The following is a 23,654-nucleotide window of genomic DNA, read 5'->3' as shown; positions in this document are numbered from 1 at the left end:
ACAGGGGGCTTGCATGTGCCGCATCGGAGCCTCCTCACCGGCCCGCGGGGCACAGCCATCCCTAAGGCCAGAGCCTGCCAGGGCTCCCAGCGGGAATGTGGCTCCCATGACGTCCTACATGACGTCAGATTCACCAGCCATCATAGCCCGCGGGTCCAGAATGCCTCTTCTCCATTCCAGTTCATGGTGTACGAAGTCCCCGGGCAGGACCTGGAGGTGGACCTGTACGATGAGGACCCCGATAGGGACGACTTCCTGGGCAGGTGAGGCGGAATTGGGTGCGGGGACGGCCTCCCCTCCTGCTGCCTGGTGACCGGCACAGCCCTGTGCTCACCGACGACCTGACTGCTAGGCAGGCGGTCCGCCATCTCAGATGTCCCCCCCTCCCCGGGATGCCCAGCCCTGGCCTGGACCCTGAGAGGTACAGAGAGGACTCCATGCCTTGTGTATCTCTGAGTCTGCTTTCTGCTTCCCAATAATGGACCTGAGTCCCCATCTGGGACAGTGGGCAAGGATGACAGGGAGGGCCACGTGCCCAGGCCCAGAGGCCTCTGGCCCTTGCCTTTGGAGCAGAACTCAGAGCCTCAGGGCAGCTGGAAGACTGAGATGGCCCGGGTGGGGCTGGCTATGAAACCCTGGAATTCCCAGCAGGCACCTGAACCGCTTGTGGTCCCAGTGCTCGCGGCGGTACAGCAAAAACCGCCAGCAGCGTGCATGCCCAGCCTTGTAGGACGCTGGCTGGCCATTTGAATGGCTGCCCGGTCGCCACACTGCAGAACGTTCTGCAGCTCTTGAGATCAGGGAGAGCATGTGCACGCTGCCCGCAGGGCACCCATGTCGTATGCGGAAGGGGGCGCCTGTGCAGACGCCAGCAGAGAGGGGCATGCAAGGTGCACACGGGCAGCCGGCACTGCTGACCTCAGATGGCGAGACCGAAGGGACTTTCACCCAAACCCTCACACCCCTGTGTTCCGTGGTGTGTTTCCACAAGTATGGAAGTTGGAAAGGCAGACTCGGGACAGTGTGGGGTAGGGGCAGAGCCTGGCCACCTAAGGAACCGCTCGCCAGCAGCTGGTTCTTAGCATTTTTCCTCTGTGGTAAAAGCTGCAATTTTTTGACCTGTTCCAGATTAGAAGTGTGGCTGGGGGTTCACGGTTTAGAAGGGGTGTGCTGAGTTTGAGCACACATCTAGCAGATACATAGGATCATCTTTCTCCCTCCGCTGTCAGGTCCTGGTTGGTTGGGGGCTGGGACATGCCTGTCACCTCCTCCTATACACGTGCCAACTGCACGCATCCCGTGCAGGCTGTCTGGGCCGTTCTGGAAGTGGAGGGGCATCTGGGATTGCTCAAAAGAGAAGTGACTGTGGGAGGTGGCAGCATGGTCGTTCAGAGGGCATGGGGACTGGGAGGCCGGTTCTGCACAGGATTGCCAGGGGCCCTGTTGTCCCCCGGGGAGTGGGGAGCCAGCTGCTTCCTTGCGTGGCATGCTCAGCGCAAGCAGCCCTGAAGGTCAGCTCATCCTCCCTCCACGTGGGCTGCACTGGGTCTTCTGCTGGTTCCTCGGCACGAAGATGCTGTTTGGTTACCAGTCCCCTGAGCTGTGCAGGAGTTTGCAGCGTCCAGGGTGGGCCCCTGAGCGGCACCGACCCCTTCTCCCTTCTCCCTGTGTGTGTCAGCCTGCAGATCTGCTTGGAGGACGTCATGACCAACAGAGTGGTGGATGAGGTAGAGTTGTTACCCGTGTCTGGGGGGTTGGGGAAGGGCAGGCTCAGCGCGGCCCCTGTCCCTGGCCAGCTCTAGCAGGCTGCCTTGGCCCAGACAGTCCCAGGAAGTGGGCTCTCCAGGTGGGGCTGCACGGATGCCCGTCCTCAGGGACAACAGCTGGGTGAGGCAGAGTGCTGCCAGGGCATCGCCCCCCACAGCCTGTGTTGGAAGAAGCTTCCTTGGGAAGTGCCCACAGACTGGGGCCCCCAGCAGGGGCCAGTCGGCAGGCTGGGCCTGGGCTTTTCCATGCCAGTATAGCCCCTGTGCCCTCCTATAATGCCACCCCGGGTCCCTCTGGGCCAGGGTGCACCTGTCTGGGCTGGCTTGCCTTCTGCAAGTCTCCCTGGCCCCTTCCCAGAGCTGTTCTCTCCCACCCTGCCCTGCAGTGGTTTGTCCTGAACGATACAACCAGTGGGCGGCTGCACCTGCGACTCGAGTGGCTTTCACTGCTCACTGACCAGGCTGCGCTGACTGAGGTGAGTGAGGTGGCGAGGGCTCCCCAGCAGAAAGGTGGGGGCAGGGAGATGACCCCTCCAGCCCTTGCGCCCCTCCTGGAGAACGGGCCGCTGAGCCCCGTCTCACCCAGGGCAGCGCCTGATCTTGGCAAATGGCCTCTGAACATCTCGGCCAGCCTTGGGGAAGCTGGGCGCTTAGAGACCTGTGGCCCGGAGCACCTGCCGGCCCAGTTCCTGGGGGGGAGATCCACCTGTGTCAACCTTGAACTTGTCATGCTGCCAGCTAAGTGTGCATGAGAGGGTCGGCTGGCTTCCTGTGCAAGTAGTTTTCTCCAAAACCAGTGGCTCCTACTGTTGGGGCACCTGGCGAGGGCGTTGTGTCTGTTTGCAGGACCCTGGCAGCCTCGCCACGGCCATCCTTGTGGTCTTCCTGGAGAGCGCCTGCAACCTGCCGGTGAGCGGCCCCCACCCCCCTGCCCGTGCCCATCGCTCCCGAGTGTCCGTGCGTGGCTTTAACCCGCTTCTTTGTTGCAGAGAAGCCCTTTCGACTACCTGAACGGTGAATACCGAGCCCGCAAACTCTCCAGATTTGCCAGGGTAGGTGTGCGTGTGGCTGGGAACTCGGAGGAGGACAAATGACAGCTCCTTTCCCCCAGAGCACGCCCCGGCCCCTGGTCTGTGCACACCCAGCCTGGGGGCAACGAGAGGTGCCGTCCGTTGGCCTCGGGAACTTGTTCTCCCACTGCTTGTCCCTGAGTGCCAGGATGACTGTGTCGGGTCTTAGTGCCATTTTACAGACTGAACCCTGAACGTCAGTGGCTGAGGGACTCAGCCACGTGGAGCCAGAACCTGACGCCAGTGTTTCCATAGCGCCAGGGAACAAGAGCCCGCGCCCACTCGGGCCTCTGGACTGTAACTTGGAGCCTCTCTCTGGCTCAGTCGTGGTACCTACAGGGGCCTTGCAGGACCAGGGCAGCTTCTCCAAGGAAGCACGGACTGGCCCAGGTCCCCCGGTGTTTCTGGAGGGTGGGCACAGGGTGGTCTTAAGCTGGTGACAGCTCCTTTGTCGCTGTGAATTTGCCCTCGTAGAACAAGGTCAGCAGAGACCCTTCTTCCTACGTCAAGCTGTCTGTAGGCAAGAAGACCTACACGAGCAAGGTAAGACGGCCTGGGAAAGGGAATTCATTGGCACTGAAGGCCAAGTACACACTTTATTTAGTCCGCGCGATAACCTCATGGAATCTGTATGGTTTAAGATCAGTGATAAGTTCCACGGCACAAGGCACAGAGCGGCAGAATGAGGGTTCAAGTCCAGATGTGGTTCTGAAGCCCATGTCCACCCCTGGGGTATCTCAGTCCAACAACGTCCCTGTTGGTCCCCTGCCTTGGTGTGAGCTCTAATGCTAGCATGACTTTGGCGAAGCACTGCTCGCTTCGGGGCCTGGCTGTCCCACCCTGGTGCCACCCCTCGCTGTAGCATGGGTGGGTGTGATCCTGGACAGACACAGGTGTGGTTCCCAGTGGGACCTGGTGGCCAGATCGACAGCAGAGGGTGCCGGTGGCCTGTGGTCCTGCCACCCTGACCCTTCCGCTCTGTTCGCAGACCTGTCCCCACAGCAAGGACCCTGTGTGGAGCCAGGCATTCTCCTTCTTTGTGCACAACGTGGCGGCTGAGCGGCTCCATCTGAAGGTTTGCGGGAAGTTGTACTCTTGGAACAGAGCACCAGGGTTCTAAGACAGGAGGGTGGGCCGCTTGAAGAGCAGATCCCCCTGGCAGGATTTTAGGTGTGGGAGAGGATACTCGGGCCCCACACGGCTCAAATCCTTGAAGATGGTGGCCAGGATCATGACGTAGGAAGCGACCCTCAAGTCCCTGGGCTCTCCCTGCAGAAGGGGACTTACATTGTTACATAGCCCAGAGCGGCCTCAAGACAGATCGTAACTGCCTCCCCCGAGTCACTCACTCCTCGGACTGAAGGCGGGGACCGTGTCTGGCCCAGCCCCTCTCCAGTCCCCAAAAGAGCAGCAGATCCCCATAGTCCGTACTTAGTGAGGTGGGCCCGGGTTGCTTGGTGACGCTCTTGTTCTGTGACTGGCTGCTGCCCAGGTGCTGGACGACAACCAGGAGTGCGCTCTGGGAGTGCTGGACGTCCCCCTGTGCCAGCTCCTCCCCTACGCCGACCTCACTCTCGAGCAGCGCTTCCAGCTGGACCACTCGGGCTTGGACAGCCTCATCTCCATGAGGCTGGTTCTTCGGGTAAATTTCTCCCATCCTCTGGGGGAGGGGAGTGTGGAGCTCTGGCTGTGGAGCAAGGTGGATTGACCCAAATCTAAGCCCAGTGAGGCCAGGAGATGGATTCATTTTTTTCATCAGAATACTGTCAGCTGTTATCACTTCAAATGTTGCCTCTATCCCCTTCTTTTCCAATCCCTCCTTTCTAGAACTTCTATGCTAGACACTCACCTGTCTTCTGTGCCTTTTAAGTTCATCTTCACATCTCCCATCTCTGTATCTCACAGTGCCCCACACTAATTTCCTCAGAGCTACCTTCCAGATTACTCATTCTTTCTTTGACTATTCCTAGTTTGCTATTTAACCGGTTCAGTTTTTATCTCAATAGCAATTTTTCATGTTTGCCAAAATCACCTTGTCTCTTTTCATAGTATTTTTTTTAATCTTCAAATACTTATATTCCATCTTTAGTCTTTTGAAAATACTTATAATCTGGAGATCTTGGGAGTTAAACTTTAATGTTTGTCTGTTGATGTTTATTCATGTGACTCAGTTCCATGTTTTGTAACTTGCATTCCAAATCCAAGTGTTCCTTTATGACCTAGATTAAGGCTGTTCTCTCCCAAGCACTTCCAGGGACATTACAAACCATTTTTGTTAATTTCTCAACTTTGGGTTTCAAGACCGCACAGGTAGGGCGGCACCGTGGCTCACTTGGTTAATCCTCCGCTTGCACACTGGCATCCCATATGGGCGCTGGGTTCTAGTCCCGGTTGCTCCTTTTCCAGTCCAGCTCTCTACTGTAGCCCAGGAGGGCAGTGGAGGATGGTCCAAGTGCTTGGGCCCCTGCACCCATATGGGAGACCAGGAGGAAGCACCTGGCTCCTGGCTTCAGATCAGTGCAGCGCCGGGCCGTGGCGGCCATTTGGGGAGTGAACCAACAGAAGGAAGACCTTTTTCTCTGTCTCTCTCTCACTGTCTATAACTCTACTTGTCAAATTTTTAAAAAAAGACCCCACAGGTAGTATAAATAACTCAAAATTCATATAAGGAAAGACTTTAAGGGTTGTATTCTTAGGGGAGACTTTGTACCCCCAACCAGAGTACAGGTGAGACAGACATCTTATCATTGGTCTTTGCTGGTGGGTGGAATTTTTGTTCTACTTTTTTCACTAAATAAATCCCATCTTTATGGATCACGTTGCCCCAAGGTCTTGTCCTGACTCCTTGAATTCTGAGGTTGTTAAAATGACCTGGGGAAGGCTTAATTTTCTTTTACTTTTGAGAGAAAAAAATCAAAGTACCCTTCCTTTCTTGTGAGTCTGGCTATGCATCTAAAAGGATGTTGGTTTCCTTTTGTTTTCTAAAAAGAGCTTTTTCAGGATATTTGGAAATGGAAATCCCTTGGGAAAGGTCTTGCTAATTGACTGAGGGGAAATGAGGAATCAGACAGACATGGCTGGCGTTGCAGAAGTGGAGGGCGCAGCCCATAAACCACCCTGTGATCTGCTTGCAGTTCCTGTGTGTGGAGGAACGAGAGCTGGGGAGCCCATACACAGGCCCTGAAGCCCTAAAGAAAGGCCCTCTGTTCATCAAGAAGGTGGCCACCAGCCAGGGTCCCGAAGCCCCATGCCATGAAGAAGGCCCTGCTGATCTGCCACCGCCCCTGGACTCTGCTCCTGCCACCCAGGAAGTCTCCGAGACCACCCCAGCCGCCAGCAGTACCAGCACTGCTGCCACCCAGCCTCTACCCCAAGAGAAGGGCCCAGGGCCCAAAGGCAAGGACAGTGCCAAAGGGTTCTGTGAGCCCCTGGGGGAGAAGAGGAGCCCAGCCACCATCTTCCTGACTGTCCCAGGCCCCCACTCTCCAGGGCCCATCAAGTCACCCAGGCCCGTGAAAGGCCCTGCCTCCCCATTCGTATGGCCGCCCAAGAGGCTGGCTCCCAGCATGGCCTCACTCAGCTCCCTGGCCTCTTCCTGCTTTGACCTGACAGATGTCAGCCTCAACACCGAGTATGCACCTCTCTGCTTCATCTTTTCTCAGCTCACCTGCATGAAAAATACTGCCCTGGCCAGAAACGTAGATGAGAGTATTTATTAAATGTCCGTGCAAGTTCTGGTTTTCCACAAAAGGTCTTCATGAGAGGCAGCATGGTGGGGTAGAAGGAGCCTAGGGCAGGGGAGAGTTTGAGCCACACAGCCTGGTTATGGCTCTGACATGAACCGACTGGCACAGATGCTGGCCTTGGGGTGGTGAGGGCTCCTGCCAGCAGGAACATTTGCTGAGCTCTAGAGCTTTACTGGGATCACATGGAAGGCTTCAACTATGGAATTAAGTAATCAGTGGCTACCATGTAGTGTTTATGACGGACTCAGCATGCTATCTGCTTGAATCCATATTCATAGTAACCCTACAGGATAGGGTTGAAGAAATCCACCCAGGCCCCGCGAGGAGTCACGCTTACAAAGGCACAGCCCCCCCAGGGCCCACACTCTTCCCACGGTGGAGAGTGAGCGTTGTGTGCACCTGACTCCCAGCTGGAAGCAACCTTACTGAGCGACTGTGCTGACCCTCAGGGCTCTGTGTCCCTCAAGGAGGAGCCGCTTCTCTGGGTGGGGGTGAGGGGAGAGGGCCAGCACCTGTGATGACAATAACAAGGCCTCTCTTTCCAGAGGTGAGGACGGCAGGCAGCGGCGGCTGGGCGAGGTGCGGCTCACGGTGCGCTACGTGTGTCTGCGGCGCTGCCTCCGCGTGCTGATCAATGGTTGCAGGTGAGGGGACTTGGGGGTTGCCAGGCACCCGCCCTGGGAGAGTGGGGGCACTGGGAGCCCCAAGGTAGCTCAGCAACCTGAGGAAGCAGGAGCTGTAAAGACTGCCCAGTGCACGAGGTTGTCTGCTCAGACGCAGGCATTGTGTACCTGCTCGTGGGAGCAGCAGCCCCATCTTCCTAAGTGGTAGTCCCCAACTTCAAAAGCCACGCACCTGCTATGTTGTCCTCGAAACCCTGCAGACTTCCATGTTTTTGTCCTCTAGACTACAGAGTTTGATCCTTGAGCCCACTGGAAGCCGATGCTCCCACAGGCGTCTTTCCACTGTGGGAAAGCCAGGGTCTTTTTCCCTCTCCTGTCTTTAAATCCCAAACAGAAACCTGACACCATGTACCAGCAGCGGGGCTGACCCCTACGTCCGTGTCTACCTGTTGCCAGAAAGGAGGTGGGCGAGTCGTAGGAAGACCTCAGTGAAGCGGAAGACCCTGGAGCCCCTGTTCGATGAGACGTAAGTAGGCTGCTGGCCTGCAGGGAATGCCCCGGCAGTTCAGGACCTGGCGGAGCACCTGCTGTGTGCCTGGCAGATTCTGGGAGGGGCCAGAGCTGGCTCGGACAACGTGATCTCTGGCTTCAGGAAGTGTCTGTACACAGCTTGATGGGAGAAAGGGACAGCCAGGGCAGTTATCAAAACGGCCACCTATCTTTACTGCCCCTATGCCTGAGTGTTGCTAATCATGGACTGCTGCATACTCTGTCTTAGGCAGTAAAAGGATTTGGCCCTGGTCAAATTCTTATGTTTTTAATTTTTGGATCTATCTAAATTTCAGAAGTTAAACATTTATTGAAACTAAGGACCTAAAATTTACTCCAAAGTTCTAAGCTCTTTGATGTTCCTCCGCCTTAACCAGAGCCATAGGTGGCAGCAAAAGGGATGCCCTTCCTTTTCCACTGAGGCTTGGCAAGATAAGCTGGAGGGTAGAGCTAGCACCTCCCTGCCCTGAGAGTAAACCTCAGAAGGAATCCAGAGGCATTTTTTTTTTAAATTTATTTGAAAGTCAGTTACAGAGAGAACAGTGTTCACGCCCCAGTTGGCTACAATGGCCGGAGCTGAGCCATTTCTTCCAGGTCTTCTACATGGGTGTAGGGGCCCAAGGACTTGGACCATCTTCCACTGCTTTCCCAGGCCATAGCAGGGAGCTGGATTGGAAGAGGAGCAGCCAGGATTCGAACTGGCACCCACATGGGATGCTGGCATATCCAGAGGCATTTTTGGGCTGCATGACAAAGCTCAGACCTCGGATGCCTCTGCCTCACTCCACAGGAGGCTGTCAGTGGCTGCTCTTTGCTGGCCAGAAGCAGCAGCACAGACCCCAAGCCACAGAAGTGCCTCGGGGTCTGTGAACAACACAGCACAGAGATACCTATAACGATGATGCATTGAGTCCCTCCAAACAAATGCTGTTCTAGATGCTCTTAGTAGAGAAATGAATGAAACACTTAAGTTATGTTCTTCACTTATTTTTGTTGACAATCTAATCTCCTGAATATTCTTCTTAAAGATTTGAATATTTTGTTCCCTTGGAAGAAGTCAAGAAGCGGTCACTAGATGTTGCAGTGAAGAACAGTCGGCCACTGGGCTCACACAGAAGAAAGGAGTTAGGAAGAGTAAGTACAGCAGGACCCCACCCCTCCTGCTTCCCTCCCTGCAATTCATGGGTGGCACGCATCCTTGCAGAAAACCTGACCTGTTCTGGCTGTTCCTAAAACAAGCAGGGTACAGCCTTAGTGGGGGTTGTATATTTACCCTCTGGTTCACTCCCCAAATGCCTGCAAGGGCCAGGATTGGACCTGGCTTAAGCCAGAACCTGAAAATTCAAATCTGGGTACATATTAGCAGGAAACTGGAGGGGGAGTGGAGCTGAAACTCCAGTATGGCATGGGGGTGTCCCAACTGGCATCAACCACTGAACTGAATGCCTACTAGGAGGCTTTTTAATATGATAAAGCCTTTTTACTAACCAAGAATCTAAATTCAGTATTCCACAATTATTGAAGAGCCACAGTGTTACAAATTTGACAAATACAACATTGTATAAAGTTCAGGACTCATTAGATCAAGATTTTTATGGTGATGGGATTTTACTGAAGGGGAAGTTGGGGTAACATCACCTGGAAAATGCTAAACAGAAACAAAAAGGGAGATGTTATTTTAATCAACACATCTTATAAATCTTATTTTAAAGGCCATGTCCATGAAGTAGATAGTATATTCCTTTTTATAGATGAGGAAACTTTAAAATTTTCACTTTAAACTAAAAGAGGGAAAGCAGCCTTCGCTGTTTCCCAGGCCCCTGGGGTTAGTGCCTGTGCCCTGGGGAGAGGCCCCATGTTGACAGCCCCTCCCCAGAACTCAAACCCTTTCATGTGAGTTCAGACTATCCAGTAATGTCCATTGACTGCACTGTTATACTAATTATTTCTGATCATTTAGGTCCTGATTGACTTATCAAAAGAAGATCTGATTAGAGGTTTTTCCCAATGGTAAGCAAGCCTATTCCTTTTATTGCTGTCAGTTATTCAACAGCTACCTGTAATCTCCCTCACTGGTATTTAGTTCGTATGGTTATCCAGAAAGGAGACGGATTAACACCTGCACATAAGGCTTTACTACCACAGTGCTAACCTGAGTCCCACCCACTGTCTTACAGGTATGAGCTGACTCCAGATGGACAGCCCAGAAGCTGAGACATATTACCATGTTTGTTAAAATGTATATATATTTAATGTGTGTATGTATATATTGTCATTTAAATCAGAACAGTCATCTGACATGACTGGACAGTATTAGGAAGAGGTAGAGTTATGTCAGGTCAAACTTTCTCTTGACTAGATTTGTTCAAATCCAGACAAAACAGTTTTGGTGTCTGTATGTCACCGGCTGGCAGGTGATTACATGCCAATTCAGCAAGTGTCCTTTGCTGACGGGGAGAAAAGCCGCCAGTGTTCCCGGGCAGTTACTTTCAACCCACAACTAACACTGCCGAAGCCCTCCGGCTGCCCCCGTGGGGCCTGCCTGCCCAGAGAGTGTTTTGCTACCTGAGTTGTACTGACAATGATGTTACAGTGATATACTTAAGGAGTTAAATACGCTCCTGGCAGGGCAGTGGAAACTGCTGGAACAAAAAGTTTTGTTCCCACTTCTCTAAGAGATGGCTGGCTCACCTTTGTTAAAAGCAAAACATGTATTTAAATAAATGTTCCTCTTGCATTTCAGACTTTGTAAGATCAAATGGATTTGTTGCCCTCTCTGAGTTCTTACAGGTGCTGTTGAGGTCATTCTTTCTTACTCAAGGCCCCTGTCATCACCCCTGCCTTCCTATGCTGTCACTTTTGTCATGTTACTCTTGCTTGTACATTGTCTATGATGATCTTTCCATCAAGTCCACATCCTAGGCCCTGCCGACTCCAGGCTGTCTGTCAAACAAGCACATACTGAAGTCAGCACTGCATTTCCCAGGCTTGTAATGTTAAAATCCTTGAAGTGTTTGGTATTTAATGTTTCTGTTTACTGGCCTTTGAACTCAGCTATTTGAATGGTTTACCCTTTTCATTTCTGCTGCAATTAATAAAATGGGGCAATTTGATGCCCATCCTGACTACCTCACAATGACATGGTAATTTCTCTTAGATATGTGCCTTAAAAATGGTAAAGGATCAGAAAATGTATCATATCCTAAAGGTTAGCAACCCTAAACCGATTTCTGATCAAGATTAACCTTCGAAATGCATAGCAGACCTTGTTGAACCATGACGTTTTAAACATTGTCAATTTTAGGATTGTTTTTTCTAGTTCTATGAAGAATGTATTACTTTTAATTGACCCAGAACCACACATGTAAAAGAACAAAGCAGGAAGCACCTAGTGCCTGATTTCAAAGTGTACCACACAAAGGTAATCAAAGCAGTATGCTACTGGCCCGGTGGACTAGACCCACACAGCTACAGCCAGCTCATATGGACAAAGGTGCCAAGAGCAAGCATTGAAGAAAGGATGGTATCTTCAATAAAGGGTGCTTGGAATATGGACTAGCCACATTCAGAATGAAACCAGATCCTCCATCTCATGGTATACAAACTCCAACTCAGAACAGGTTACAAATCTAAATCTAAGACCTAAAACTATGAAACTACTTAAACAAAGGAGAAATATTTCAGGACATTGGAAGGGGCAAAGGCCTTTTGGATAAGACTCCAAGCACAGAAAACAAAAGCAGAAATAGACAAATGGGATTTTATTAAACTAAAAAGCATCTGTATGGCACAGGAAACAGATGACTTACAGAAAACAAGAAAATATTTGTAAACACCAAATCTGACAAGGGGTTAGCCTCCATAGTATATATAATACTTAATAGCAAAGGAAAAAGGAGGGCAATAAACCTAAACAGATTTCTCAAAAGACACCCACGTAGCAAATAGGGTACAGGAAAAAATGCTCAACAGCAATAATTGTCAGGGAAACATAAAGACCACGAGCTACCATCTTACCTCAGTCAGAATGGCTGTTATCAGAAAGACAAAGGTAAGTGTTGGCAAGGATACAGAGAAAAGGGACCCCTTACACACTGTCACTGTTGGTGGGAATATATATTAGTATAGCCATTATGGAAACAGTATAGAATTTTCTCAGAAGGCTAAAAATAAAACTTGATCTTCTGGGTCTATCCAATGGAAATAAAGTCAGTATACTAAAGAGACATCTGCGCTCCTGTTTGTAGCACCATTATTCACAACAGCCAAGAAATGGAAGCAAACCAAGTGCCTGTCAACTGATGAAAATGTGATGTACATACACATGGGAATACTACTCAGCCATAAAGAATGAATCACGTCATTCGTGACAACACGGATGAACTGTAGGTCATCAGTGAAGTAAGCCGGCACAGAAAGTCAAATACTGCCTGGCCTCCCTCACACATGGGATCCGGGAGTAGAACAGTGGTTACCAGAGGCTGGGGGGAGCAGATGTTAAGCAGGGATGGGGAAGACTGATCAATGGAATATTAAGTTACAAAGGAGAAGCAGGCTGTGGTGGTCTCTCGTTTTGTAGAGTAACTATACAATGTACTTTGCAAAAGGATTTTGAATATTTCACAAGGAAATGATGTTTGAGGCGATGTGTTTACCATAATTTGAACATTATACAATGTATTCATATACTGTATCACAGAGGCTCATAAACATGTACAATTTTTGTGCCAATTTAAAAAAAGGTAAAGCAAAGAAATTCCCAATGATAGTCCAAAGAGGAAAACCAAAAGCAGTGCAAAGGAGTTCAAGTGTCGAAGGGAACGAGAATTTCAGCATACGCCACATGGGAGGTGAGGCTGCAGGCCCTGTACGAGGGGCCAGAAATCCAGGAAGTGTTTCATCAGAAAACACGTTGGCTGTCAGTGAGGACAAGGACCTGGTAGGGTCAGTCAGCTAATCTGCCCCACAGGAACACAGGGCCTGAGCTACACACCATCAGCTTGGTGAAGAAACCCCAAAGGAGAAAGGAAGTTGAAAACTGGCTTAGAACCCAGACCCTGTAATGTCCTGATGGAGCCAAACCTGAAACAGGCCCTCGGGGTTGCCACTCACATGCAGGGCACAGGCGGGACCAGAGCAGCAGCTAACTGCCACTAAAGGGAAGCCCCCAGCAAAAACAGTGGAACAAAACCCACAGCAGTGGGCAGCAACGAAACCTGTAACACACAATGGGAAACCCAAGTCAGTCCTAATTGTTCCAAACACCCAAGCGAAGATTTTTGTAAAGGTTCAAAAACAGAAGTGGCACTACAATGCCAAGTCCCAACAGCTGTGAAGGGACAGGCTGGTTCAGAAGAGGTTCAGGCCTTGTTTGGGAAGCTACTTATTTTAAAAATAGAAAAGTGTGTGAGTCAGCTAACTCACTACCTTGCAGCTTCAAATGGACACATCCCTTGCCAGTGGGCTTGTGCTTGCTAGATGGTGGTGGAAGGACCCAGTTACAGCAGGAAGAACGGGCTTTTCCTCTGCTAAGAACCACCTTCCAAGCGGTCAGCTGATTGGCTTGTGGGGCCAGTTCTCATCCACCTAAGCACGGCTCAGGTTACCCTTGGCCACACCCCCACGCTCTGCCTACACCCTTCCTGTTTCAGCAGCACGCAGGGCAAGTTTCGTGGCCACAAGGTGGTTGCACGTTCCTATGGCAGCCAGGCCTTTCTTCAAAGTTCCGAATCAGCTTGGAGAGAGGCACTTTCTAGGTTTCTAAGTCCCTTCCTTGTTCACTCTTCCTCAACCCTAGAAGTAGTATCTGCTTTCTGAAGTGGCTACTCTGTGTCCCTTAGGGTCCTCTTTGACCCCCCCTGCCCCTTTTAGTAATCATCTTTTACTAGTCAGCAATTCACGTACTAAATTTTTCACATGGTGGGGGGGTGGTGGTGTGTGTGTGTGTGTGTGTGGTCATTGTGGTACAATGGGCTAATCCCTGTTTGGGATGCCTGCATCCCAATATCCGAGTGCCTGAAATTGAGTCCTGTCTCTGCTTCTGATCTACCTTCCCACTAATGTGTACCCTGGGAGGCAGCAGATGATGGCCCAAGTACTTGGGCCCCTGCCATCCACATAGGAGACCCAGAAGCTCTTGGCTTTGGCCTGGCCCAGCTCTGGCCATTAAGGCCATTTGAGGAGTTAAGCAGCTGGATGGAAGATCTCTGTAACTATCTTTCAAATAAATAAATCTTAAAAAAAAAAAAAAAAAAGCCAACCTACCAAGTCAGTGGAGAAAAGGCTATGAAATTTAATTCCTCAAAAACAAAAGACAAAGAGCATAGAAAAATACAGAAGATGGTAAAAAAAAAATCACTAAATATATTTATAATCAAAGTTAAAATCTAGAACATCAAATGGCATGAAGGTGAAAGACATTACTAAATGCCGTTTATAAGAGGTTCAAAACAGAAATATAGAAAACAAAAGCTGAAAAAGATACCCAAGAATACTTTGAATTCTGTTTATATTCGTGGTAGAAAGGGATGTTAAGAAAGGGATGTTTCCTACCAGTACTTCTAAGAAAAAAAATCTAACCAAAGCTATTATATTCACATGATAGCATCATGAGCATAAAATCCAAAACAATTTAAATTGTTAGAACTAATCAAAGTTTTTAGTAAGGTCACTGGATACTAAGTAAATATATATTTTTAAAAGATCATATAAGGCCAGCACTGGTGTAGTGAGTTAAGCCACCACTTAAGACACCAGCATCCCATATCAGAGTGCTGCTGGTTGGAGTCCCGGCTGCTCCACTTCCAATCCAGGTCCCTGGTTAATGCACCTGGGAAATTCAGAAGATGGTCTAAGTACCTGGGATCCTACCACCTATATGGAAGGTCTGGGCGGAGTTCTGGGCTTCTGGCTGGCCCAGCCCTGGCTGCTATGGATGTCTGGGGATTGAACCAGATGATTGATCAATCATGCTCTCTCCCTCTTTACCTCCCATTCCTTCTCCCTCTGTCACTTGGACGTTCAAATAAATAAACATTTAAAAAATTTGAAAGGCAGAATTACAGGGAGGGAGAGAGGAAGGGGAGGAGAGAGAATGAGAATATTCCATCCACTGGTTCACTCCCCAAGTGGCCACAACAGCCAGAGCCAGGCTGATCTGAAGCCAGGAGCTTCTTTTGGATCTCCCATGTGAGTGCAAGGACCCAAGCACTTGGGACATTTTCTACTGCTTTCCCAGGCACATTAGCAGGGAACTGGATTGGAAGTGGAGCAGCCAGGATGCAAACCAGCACTCACATGGGATGCCAGCACTGCAGGTGGTGGCTTTACCCACTATGACACAGCCCAAGCCCCAAACCTTTTTTAAAAAGTCAATTGTAGTTCTCTGTACCCTCAGCCATGAGAAAATTAAATTTTAAAAGGATAATTTATAAGTGCATAAAACATCAAGAACTACGTATGCATTCAGCAATAACCCCTATAGGAAGATTATAAAAGTTTTTGAAGGGATGTTAAAGTAAGCATACACAAATGGAGAGGCATGTCATGTTTGAGGTTGAAAGACCCGATTCTCTCTAACCTGATCAATATGTAGAATTAAAGTCCACTTTGACTATGACCCTATCGGAACAATATCAAAGTCAGCGAACTCTAAAGGCTTCCATAGCCCTGGCAACTCATGACTAGAGCCTAGGGAGATTACTGACGCCATGAACAGGAGTGTCAAATTGTTAAGTCAGCAACAGGAGTCACTGTGTACTTACACCCCATGCGGGATCTGTCCCTAATGTGTCGTCTAAAGCCAAGTGATGCTAGGACTGGTACTGAAACAGTATTTTTATACTTTGCGTTTCTGTGTGGGCGCAGACTGATGAGGTCTTTGCTAATTATATACTGAAGTGATCTTCTGTATATAAAGAGAATTGGAAATGAAAAAAAAAAAAAACAACCTGGTGTTAAAATGGAAATGGCATAGAAAATTAATTATTTTGAAAAAAAAATTATGTAGGATCTCTGTCTTTAATGTGCTGTACATTGCTATTTAATGCTATAATTAGTAATCCAATGGTAGTTTTTTCACTTGATGTTGCTATATGGGCAAAATGTTGAAATCTTTACCTAGTATATACTAAACTGATCTTCTGTATACAAAGAGAATTGAAAATGAATCTTTACATGAATGGAAGGGGAGAGGGAGCGGGAGGGGGGAGGGTTGTGGGCGGGAGGGAAGTTATGGGAGGGGGGAAACCATTGTAACCCATAAGCTATACTTTGGAAATTTATATTCATTAAATAAAAGTTTAATAAAAAAAAAAAAAGTTGATAATCCATAGAGATTTTAGTATCACAGAAACTGAAATATTAAGCAGACAAAAATAGTGACAGAAATGGAGAGCTAAGCAATACAACACGACATAGGTACAATAAGGACTAGACTTTTTTAAAAGAGCATAAAATATGAGGGCTCTTAAACTTTAAGATCCATGCTTAGTTTTTTCATAATATGCATTGTCAGTGAACGTTTTGAAGACCTGTCATATATATGTGTATTTGCTTGCGTATAATTTCAACTTTTTACACCAAAACAAACATTTTTAAAATTCCATTGTTCCACAAATTTTTGATGTACCTTTGTTTGGAACATTAATAACATCTAAAGTCATAAAAAATTTCAACAAATTCCAAAATTTCAATACTAAAAGATCACATTCTTTGACTACAATACAGTCATTCAGAAAAAAATTTAAAAGACAATTGCTGAAGCCTACAGATTTTCAGACTTAAAACTCTTACTTCTAAACTTCCACTTTCACTAGGGTGGACTAACAGAAACCAGATTTACCCTCCACCTTTAATGACCAAAACTAAAGTCAAAACAAAAAAACAGAACATCAATGTTCATGGCAGCTTTTTTTGCAGTACGAAAAAAAATTGGAAATAATCCAAAAATCAACAGATGAACAGATAAGCAAATTATGGTATATTCATACAATGGAATACTGCACAAGAAATGAACTGTTAATACAAGCAACAAACATGCAAATCCTAAATTATGCTGAGCAAAAGAAACCAGACAAAAAAAGAATACATTATTTCATTTGTATAAAATCCTATAAAAATGCAAACCAACCTATAGTGATAGAAAGCAGATCAACTGTTACCAAGGGATGGAAGAAGATGAGAAAGAACAAAGAAGAATTCTGGTGTGATAGTTATGTTTTATTTTGATTGTGGTGATGGTTTTACCAGTGTATGTGTATATCAGAACTTACCTAGTTATATACTTTACTATGTACAGTTTAGCATAGGTCACTTATACATCAATAAACTGTTTTAAGAATCACTTGGATTTTAAATATTCATATTTGAATACTGCTAATCAATAACTGCATAATTTTTATTATTTATATTTTAAATAACTAAAATTGACTAAAAGTGGATCCAACAGAGAGGGCCTAAAGCTGATCTATGAGTGGCACTGTTCTCAATGGCCCTGGAGGTACCTCAAAAACAAAAAACAAAAACAAAAACAAACACCACCTCTGTGGCCTCTGAAGAAGAGTTTGGAAACTGTTTTAAACAAAGAATTAACCACAGGCTCATAAATGAGCTGGTAAATTTTAGGTTAAAATGACTTTCTAATCACATTTCTTCCTTTAAAATATTGCTAGACTTCAAACTGCCTCAGCAATTTCGCAAAGCAATTTAATTGAATCAATTGGAGGTACTTAAAACACAGGTTCTTTGATAAACTGTGGCACATGTTTAAAACTAACCGCAGGCTAACAGAGAATTTTAAATCTAGAAGGAACCTAAGATACTATGTTGTGCCTTATCCCTAAGCCCATAGTCACAACACCAAGGCTCTGGTTTCTTGTCTACTGACAGTTACTCTCCACTCCACTGGGCTGCTTCCTGGAAACGCTTTCCAATATTCTACCTGCCAACCCATAAGAGCACCTGCCAATTCTTCCCAGGTCTATTGCTTAAAAAGGGGGAGCTTGAGGGGTTGCCCAAATGGTTTATACTCACGGATGTGAGGCAGAATCAGACTGAATATTAAGGATGGAGAGTAAGTAGCAGCCAGCAAGAAACGTACCTTATGTTAAGTGCAGCAAAGGGTCAACCAGTTGTCAAGGAAGGCTCAGGTTAGGAATAGAATATGACTCTCCATAACACAAGGAAGTCACTAAGAACACTGAAGTTTGGAAATTATTTACAAAAACTTTATTTGAAATCTTAGGTCCTTATTAAAAAAAAGTACATTACATCAAGATTGCAAAAAAAGACACTTTTAAAAATGAGGGATATCTACTCATAAATTTTTACCCCATAATTCATTTTCTAGCCTAACACAGTAACACATTTTTTTTTTCTTTTTTTCCTTTTGCCCTTCCTGCATTGAAATGACAATGGCCATGAGGGATATCTTAACAATGTGTCAATTAATCCTTACCAGGAGACAGTAGCTTTCACTGGCTGGACTTCTGCCCTGACCCCAAAAGTCACTAAAGCCCTGAACTTAAATCCAACCTTTCTATTACTGTTCTCTCATTTTACTTAAAAACTCTACTTTAAAACAACTTTATATTTTAAGCACTCAAGAATAACTTAAATTACTGAGGGATCTAAAGTGAATTTACTACTTTCAATAACTTAAGAACTATTTGTTGTATAAGAATGTAAGTTATAAAAACTGTATGGATAGAGTGACCCAATCAGGAGGTGATCAATTCTGAGAGCAAATACATTATATAACCTTTGCCTCAAAATAAGATCAATCCTATACAATTCTTAGAATGTGAAGAATGCAATTTACACAGTAAAAATGATTGGATTTGTTTTCAGTATGAAAGTACTTTTAATTTCCTTACTGCAGGTACAATGGCATCCACGTCATCAATTTCTGTAACAGAAAATAATAAAGAGGAGTAACTTTTTCTAGCAAAAAGCTCAGATGAAATAAGAATCTCTATGCAAAGGCAAACCTCAAACCTCAAGGCACAACACTGTTGCTTCTGTGCACAGGCTGTTTCCCCAGTGGCAGTGAGTGGGTGCCCCGATTCCAGAGCAGACGCTGCACAGGGCCCTCTTACTCTGGCCTTTGCCGCATTAGGAGAGCTAATCACCCGCATTCATGATATGCTAGCACCTCTGCACGTGTGAATGACCACGTGGGCCAACTACCTAGTGAAATCCCAAGTGTCTTTCCAGCATTGCTATCTGAAGACTTAGGAATTTTTCCTTAGAGAACACAGCTCTGTCCTCTTTCCCTCCCTCCACTGTTCAGTTGCAATTTGGTTGTTCTCCCTTTAGCTTAAACACAATCCTTGCTGTCCCGGTATTTATTAGTTCTTTAAGCTCCTGATTTAAGTCAGGGTAATTGCCTGGCGTCCCTTATGAAGTCTTAAGATACAATAAAGGAAACAATGTAAGCAAACAAGATTTTGGTTCACCCCATAGGTTACTGTAAAGCACAAGTTATTTCCAGGATGGTCCCCATCCTGAAATCACGCCTGTTTTCTCACTAAATGAGAAACCTACCTTAAACGTGAACCTCACAAAGAAGGACCTTGACTACTACGAGAACATCCTCAGCCAATCATACCACTCACGTGAGAGAAAGAAAGGAAGTACATCGTTTTAAGACTGCCATTATCACTGAGGGTACTCTCCCTATCTGATATTCTGTATACCACTCAGTACCTAGCTGCTGAATGACACCTGGTCAGAAACAGTCATGTCTGTCAATCAGATTTAACTTTCCCAATGTGAAGTGTAATAATATTTCACTCTACAATTTCAACTCTGACCAATATACAGAATTCATGAGCAGAGAGGCTTGGCTTTCCGAAGCAAATGATCTTACATGAACCCATGCTGAGAGGAACTTTCTACAGAAGGATTCTGAAATATGTTACCAGTACAACTATTAAAGATGGTTATTAATATGCTAAACAGTTACACTAATGAAGACCTCAATCTGACCACAAACATAAGTGTAATATACGTCATCTCTTCCTCTCAGGTGTTTACTATTTACATTACTATCAATCAAAAAATGTTATTTGTATAGGGGGGCTGGGATTGTGGAGTAGTGAGTTAAACTGCCACCTATAGCATCCCATACAGGTGCTGGTTCAGGACCTGGCTACTCCACTTCCCATCCAGCTCTTTGCTTATGCGCCTGGGAAATCAGCAGAGGATGACCCAAGCACTTGGGCTCTTGCCACCCAAACGGGAGACACAAATGAAGCTTCTGGCTTTTGCTTGGCTCAGCCCTGGCCACCATGGCCGTTTGGGGAGTCAACCAACATATGGAAAATCTGTGTCTCTCTCCAACAATGCCTTTCAAATAAATCAATCTTTTTCATTGTTAAAAATACTGAGACACTATGGCTGTACTTACAGCAACTTTCTCCATCCCTCACCCCCAATTTTGTACTATAATATATGGTAAGGAAAGTACACATATACCAGATACTCCATATATTCTGAAATTTTTCCTAGAATAACCAGTATATAACCTGGCAGAGAGAGAAAAAGAGAGAGAAAGAGAGAGAGAGAGAGAGAGAGAGGTCTTCCATCCACTGGTTTACTCCCCAAATGACCAGAACAGCCAGGGCTGGGCCAGACCAATGCCAGGAGCCAAGAGATTTTTCCTGTTCTCCTGTGTGGATGTAGGGGCCCAAGCACTTGGACCATTTCCTGCCCATTTTCCCACGTATTAGCAGGGAGCTGGATGCCTTCCAAGATCAAAAATTCTACAAAGATTTCTTATTACGCAATGACAATGCCAGGATCAACTGGGCCTGACCAGAGTACTGCCATTTTTCTCAGAAGGCCCCAAAACAAAGGCAGACCCGATCTCCTTAAAGGGTCTGTGCTTCCCTGCTCTGTGAACGAATCCCATCCAACTTTAACTACAAATTGGGAGGTTTTTTCCAAAATTTGGTGATTTTTCAGACACTTTCTACAAAACGCTGGAAGCAAAAATACTAACCCAGTGACCAAGGAACACTTATATTCAACCCACTGACATCTTAAAACTCAAAATTTAATCATTACCAACAGAGGTCTTACCTAAGATTTCAAGGAGATCACTGGTAAATGCCTGAAATGCTGGGAAAAATTCCTCATGTTCCTCTAACTTCTTGATAATGCTGTTTTAAAAAACACACAATTTACACCAAGATTTCAACTTATGGTTGTTACATGTAGTTGCAGACATGGATGCAAACAGGACATTTTCAAAGCACAAAGATACGATGCCAATTAATGATCGAAATACTATAATCCTTCCTTTTTGACCTCTTTGTTCACCTAAGACTGCATTTCTTTAAAAAAAAAAAAGTAATATTATCAATGTAGATACTTGTTAAATTTATGTAACAAAAATCCTAACATGGCAAACTTCTCATTTAGCTCTAGGCTTCTTAGAAAATATTTTTTTTTAACATTTTTTAAAAAATAAGTTTTTATAACCAGTAGCCCATTAAACATTAATAAAACTATCAGTAATCAACAAAACCATGGGAAGGAGAAAAAAGCCAATATGGGATATATTTTGATTTTAAAAGCATCAAACATCAGCAAACGCAAGTGTCAAGTTATATACTGGTTATTCCAGGGAAAATTACAGAATATATGAAGTATCTAGTATATATGTGTACTTTCCTTACCATATATTATAGTACAAAATTGGGGGTAAGGGATGGAGAAAGTTGCTGTAAGTACAGCCATAGTGTCTCAGTATTTTTAACAAACATTAAGTTTTGTTAGTGGTGCCTAGTCTTTTAAAAAATCCTTAACACTTATCTCCTGATCAAGTAATATACTGTTAGTGATTATTATGTGATCTACGGCAGTATGCTAAAAATAGGGCTTATTGGGGCCTGCACCGTGGTATGGCCAGTGAAGGCACCACTTGTGGCACTGGCATCCCATATGGGCACCAGTTCAAGTCCCAGTTGCTTCACTTCCAATCTAGCGCCCTGCCAATGTGCCTGGGAAAGCAGTGGAAGATGGCCCAATGCTTGTGCACCTGTTCCCATGTGGGAGACCTGGAAGAAGCTCCTGGCTTCAGTTTGGCCTAGATGGGCTCCACTCTGGCCATTGTGGTCATTTGAGGACTGAGTCAGATGATGGAAAATCGCTAACTCTACCTTTCAAATAAATAAATCTAAAAAACAAAAACAAAAACAAAGGCTTGTTGACATAATCCAGAACTCATGAAATGGCTAGAAAGGTTGGCATTTCTCCATATATAACTTTAGGTTTATGCTGAAGAACTCCTGACCCACCTTATGGAAACTTAAAGGCCCTACAATCTACTATTATTTTGAAAAGACCTGGCATTTTCCCTGTTCCTATGGATGGGAGTTTATTTTAGGTTGTTAAGTTACTTAAAAGAGGATATTCCAAAAACAGAAGGTAGATAACTTATGCAATTTTTCAAGTCTGTAATTTTACAACTTCCAGCACTACAGATGATACTGTTCAAACAAATACCTCTGGAGATCTTCAGGTCCTAATACTTGCTTAACCTGCTCGTTCACATCCTCATTAATCAGCCTACACAGGTTTCCAACTGTGCTTACCAACACACACATTGATGATGAACTATCTGCAAAGAAGAAACAAAAGGACAGGATATTTAGGAGTGAGTGCTTGGCCTAGCAGTTAAGTTGCTAGCTGGGATTCCAGAGTGTGTTAGTTCAATGCCTGGCTCCAGCTCTAGTTCCTGACTTGTTTCCTGCTAATGTGGCCCATGGGAGGCAGTGGTGATGGCCAGTGGCCATTGTGGGCATTTGGGGAGTGAACCAGCAGACAGAAGCTTGCTCTATAATAAGTAAATTTTATAAAGCAGGTAGGATACTTAAAAAGAATTTTCAAAATCAGTACAGCTACCAAACATTTTATGCTTCAGGAAAGGGCATTAGGCACAGTGGTGAAGATGCTGTCCAAGACACCTACATCTCATATCAGAATGCCTGGGTTTGAGTCCTGTCTCCGCTCCCGATTCCAGCTTCCTACTACCAGTCACCCACATGGGAAACCCAGATTGCATTCCCAGATTCTGGCTTCAGCCTGGCCCAGTACCAGCTATTGCAGACATCTGGAAAGTGAACTAGTAGATGGCAAATCTTAGTCTTTGACAAGTTAAAAAAAAAAAGGTAAATCATTTTATGCTCCAGTTGTCCTCTTTTTACCTTGCTTTTGTTAATTAGAAATAATTATTAAATGGGGACCAAAAATGACAAAGGCCATCACCTAATTCTAGGAGTTCTTGGAGGTTTCTCACAGCATTGCTCATTTCTCCAAGCCTAGTGTAAACTTCATTCATTCGGGGATAGACTCCATTTAAAGAAGGTACATCAAATAATTTTTGGAAGTGAGAGACAATAGCTTGCAAAGTTTGAAAGTTTGGTACTTTGCTGTCCTGTCCAAAAGAGAGGGTGGGAAAGAAATACAGTAGACATTTAAAAATAATCCAAATGTTTAATTAAAAAACACTTATTTTAAAAGAGAAATAGTATGTTAGTAGAATATGTAATATCCATATAAAATTTTAAGATAAAAGTATATTACATTTTGAACATTTATAAAAATAAATATTACCTTTTCCTTATTTTCAACTTCTTCCAACATGGTATCTACCATAAATAACAGATCACCAACTCTGATTCCTTCATTTTCATCCTGCTTCCTTAAATTATGCCAGGGTACCAGCTCTGCAGATAGTATTTTCAAGGACTTATACAAATCCTTTATAACAAAAGAAACTACATGGTATTATTGATTTATGTAAATATTTCTACAGTAACATTAATAAAACACAATCATCCAAACAGCTTAAAAATATATAGCCTAATTATATGTTTTATAAAACATACTATT

The 23,654-nt window shown here is 45.6% G+C and overlaps 2 protein-coding genes across 4 annotated transcripts in view; one reads left to right on the top strand and one right to left on the bottom strand.

Annotated features, from left to right (window-relative positions):
• ESYT3 (extended synaptotagmin 3) overlaps positions 1–11,440 on the top strand; it is a 45,072-nt gene extending 33,632 nt beyond the window's left edge. Inside the window, exons 10-23 of the mRNA XM_062214128.1 lie at positions 181–263; positions 1,679–1,727; positions 2,153–2,242; positions 2,613–2,675; positions 2,756–2,818; positions 3,311–3,379; positions 3,825–3,911; positions 4,329–4,478; positions 5,971–6,467; positions 7,128–7,226; positions 7,600–7,731; positions 8,783–8,888; positions 9,715–9,764; positions 9,932–11,440. Coding sequence (XP_062070112.1) covers positions 181–263; positions 1,679–1,727; positions 2,153–2,242; positions 2,613–2,675; positions 2,756–2,818; positions 3,311–3,379; positions 3,825–3,911; positions 4,329–4,478; positions 5,971–6,467; positions 7,128–7,226; positions 7,600–7,731; positions 8,783–8,888; positions 9,715–9,764; positions 9,932–9,968 — 1,575 coding nt within the window. The 3' untranslated portion in view covers positions 9,969–11,440. The remainder of the gene's footprint in view (positions 1–180; positions 264–1,678; positions 1,728–2,152; positions 2,243–2,612; positions 2,676–2,755; positions 2,819–3,310; positions 3,380–3,824; positions 3,912–4,328; positions 4,479–5,970; positions 6,468–7,127; positions 7,227–7,599; positions 7,732–8,782; positions 8,889–9,714; positions 9,765–9,931) is intronic.
• Positions 11,441–12,708: 1,268 nt separating this feature from the next.
• Positions 12,709–23,654, bottom strand: part of CEP70 (centrosomal protein 70) — a 65,327-nt gene continuing 54,381 nt past the window's right edge. For 2 of the 3 annotated variants that reach the window (XM_062214149.1, XM_062214140.1), the window contains 5 exons: positions 23,376–23,522; positions 23,028–23,196; positions 22,266–22,380; positions 20,838–20,917; positions 12,709–12,970 (listed from right to left, as the gene is read on the bottom strand). In XM_062214149.1, the coding sequence (XP_062070133.1) occupies positions 12,798–12,970; positions 20,838–20,917; positions 22,266–22,380; positions 23,028–23,196; positions 23,376–23,522 (684 nt within the window). In that variant the 3' untranslated portion in view covers positions 12,709–12,797. Of the gene's footprint in view, positions 12,971–17,982; positions 18,661–20,837; positions 20,918–22,265; positions 22,381–23,027; positions 23,197–23,375; positions 23,523–23,654 lie in introns of those variants that run through there. The other variant, XM_062214157.1, reaches the window with a different exon arrangement.

The sequence above is a fragment of the Lepus europaeus genome, chromosome 2 (assembly GCF_033115175.1).
Source record: "Lepus europaeus isolate LE1 chromosome 2, mLepTim1.pri, whole genome shotgun sequence".
NCBI classification, from domain to species: Eukaryota; Metazoa; Chordata; class Mammalia; order Lagomorpha; family Leporidae; genus Lepus; species Lepus europaeus.
This window is presented reverse-complemented; position numbering and strand designations above follow the sequence as displayed.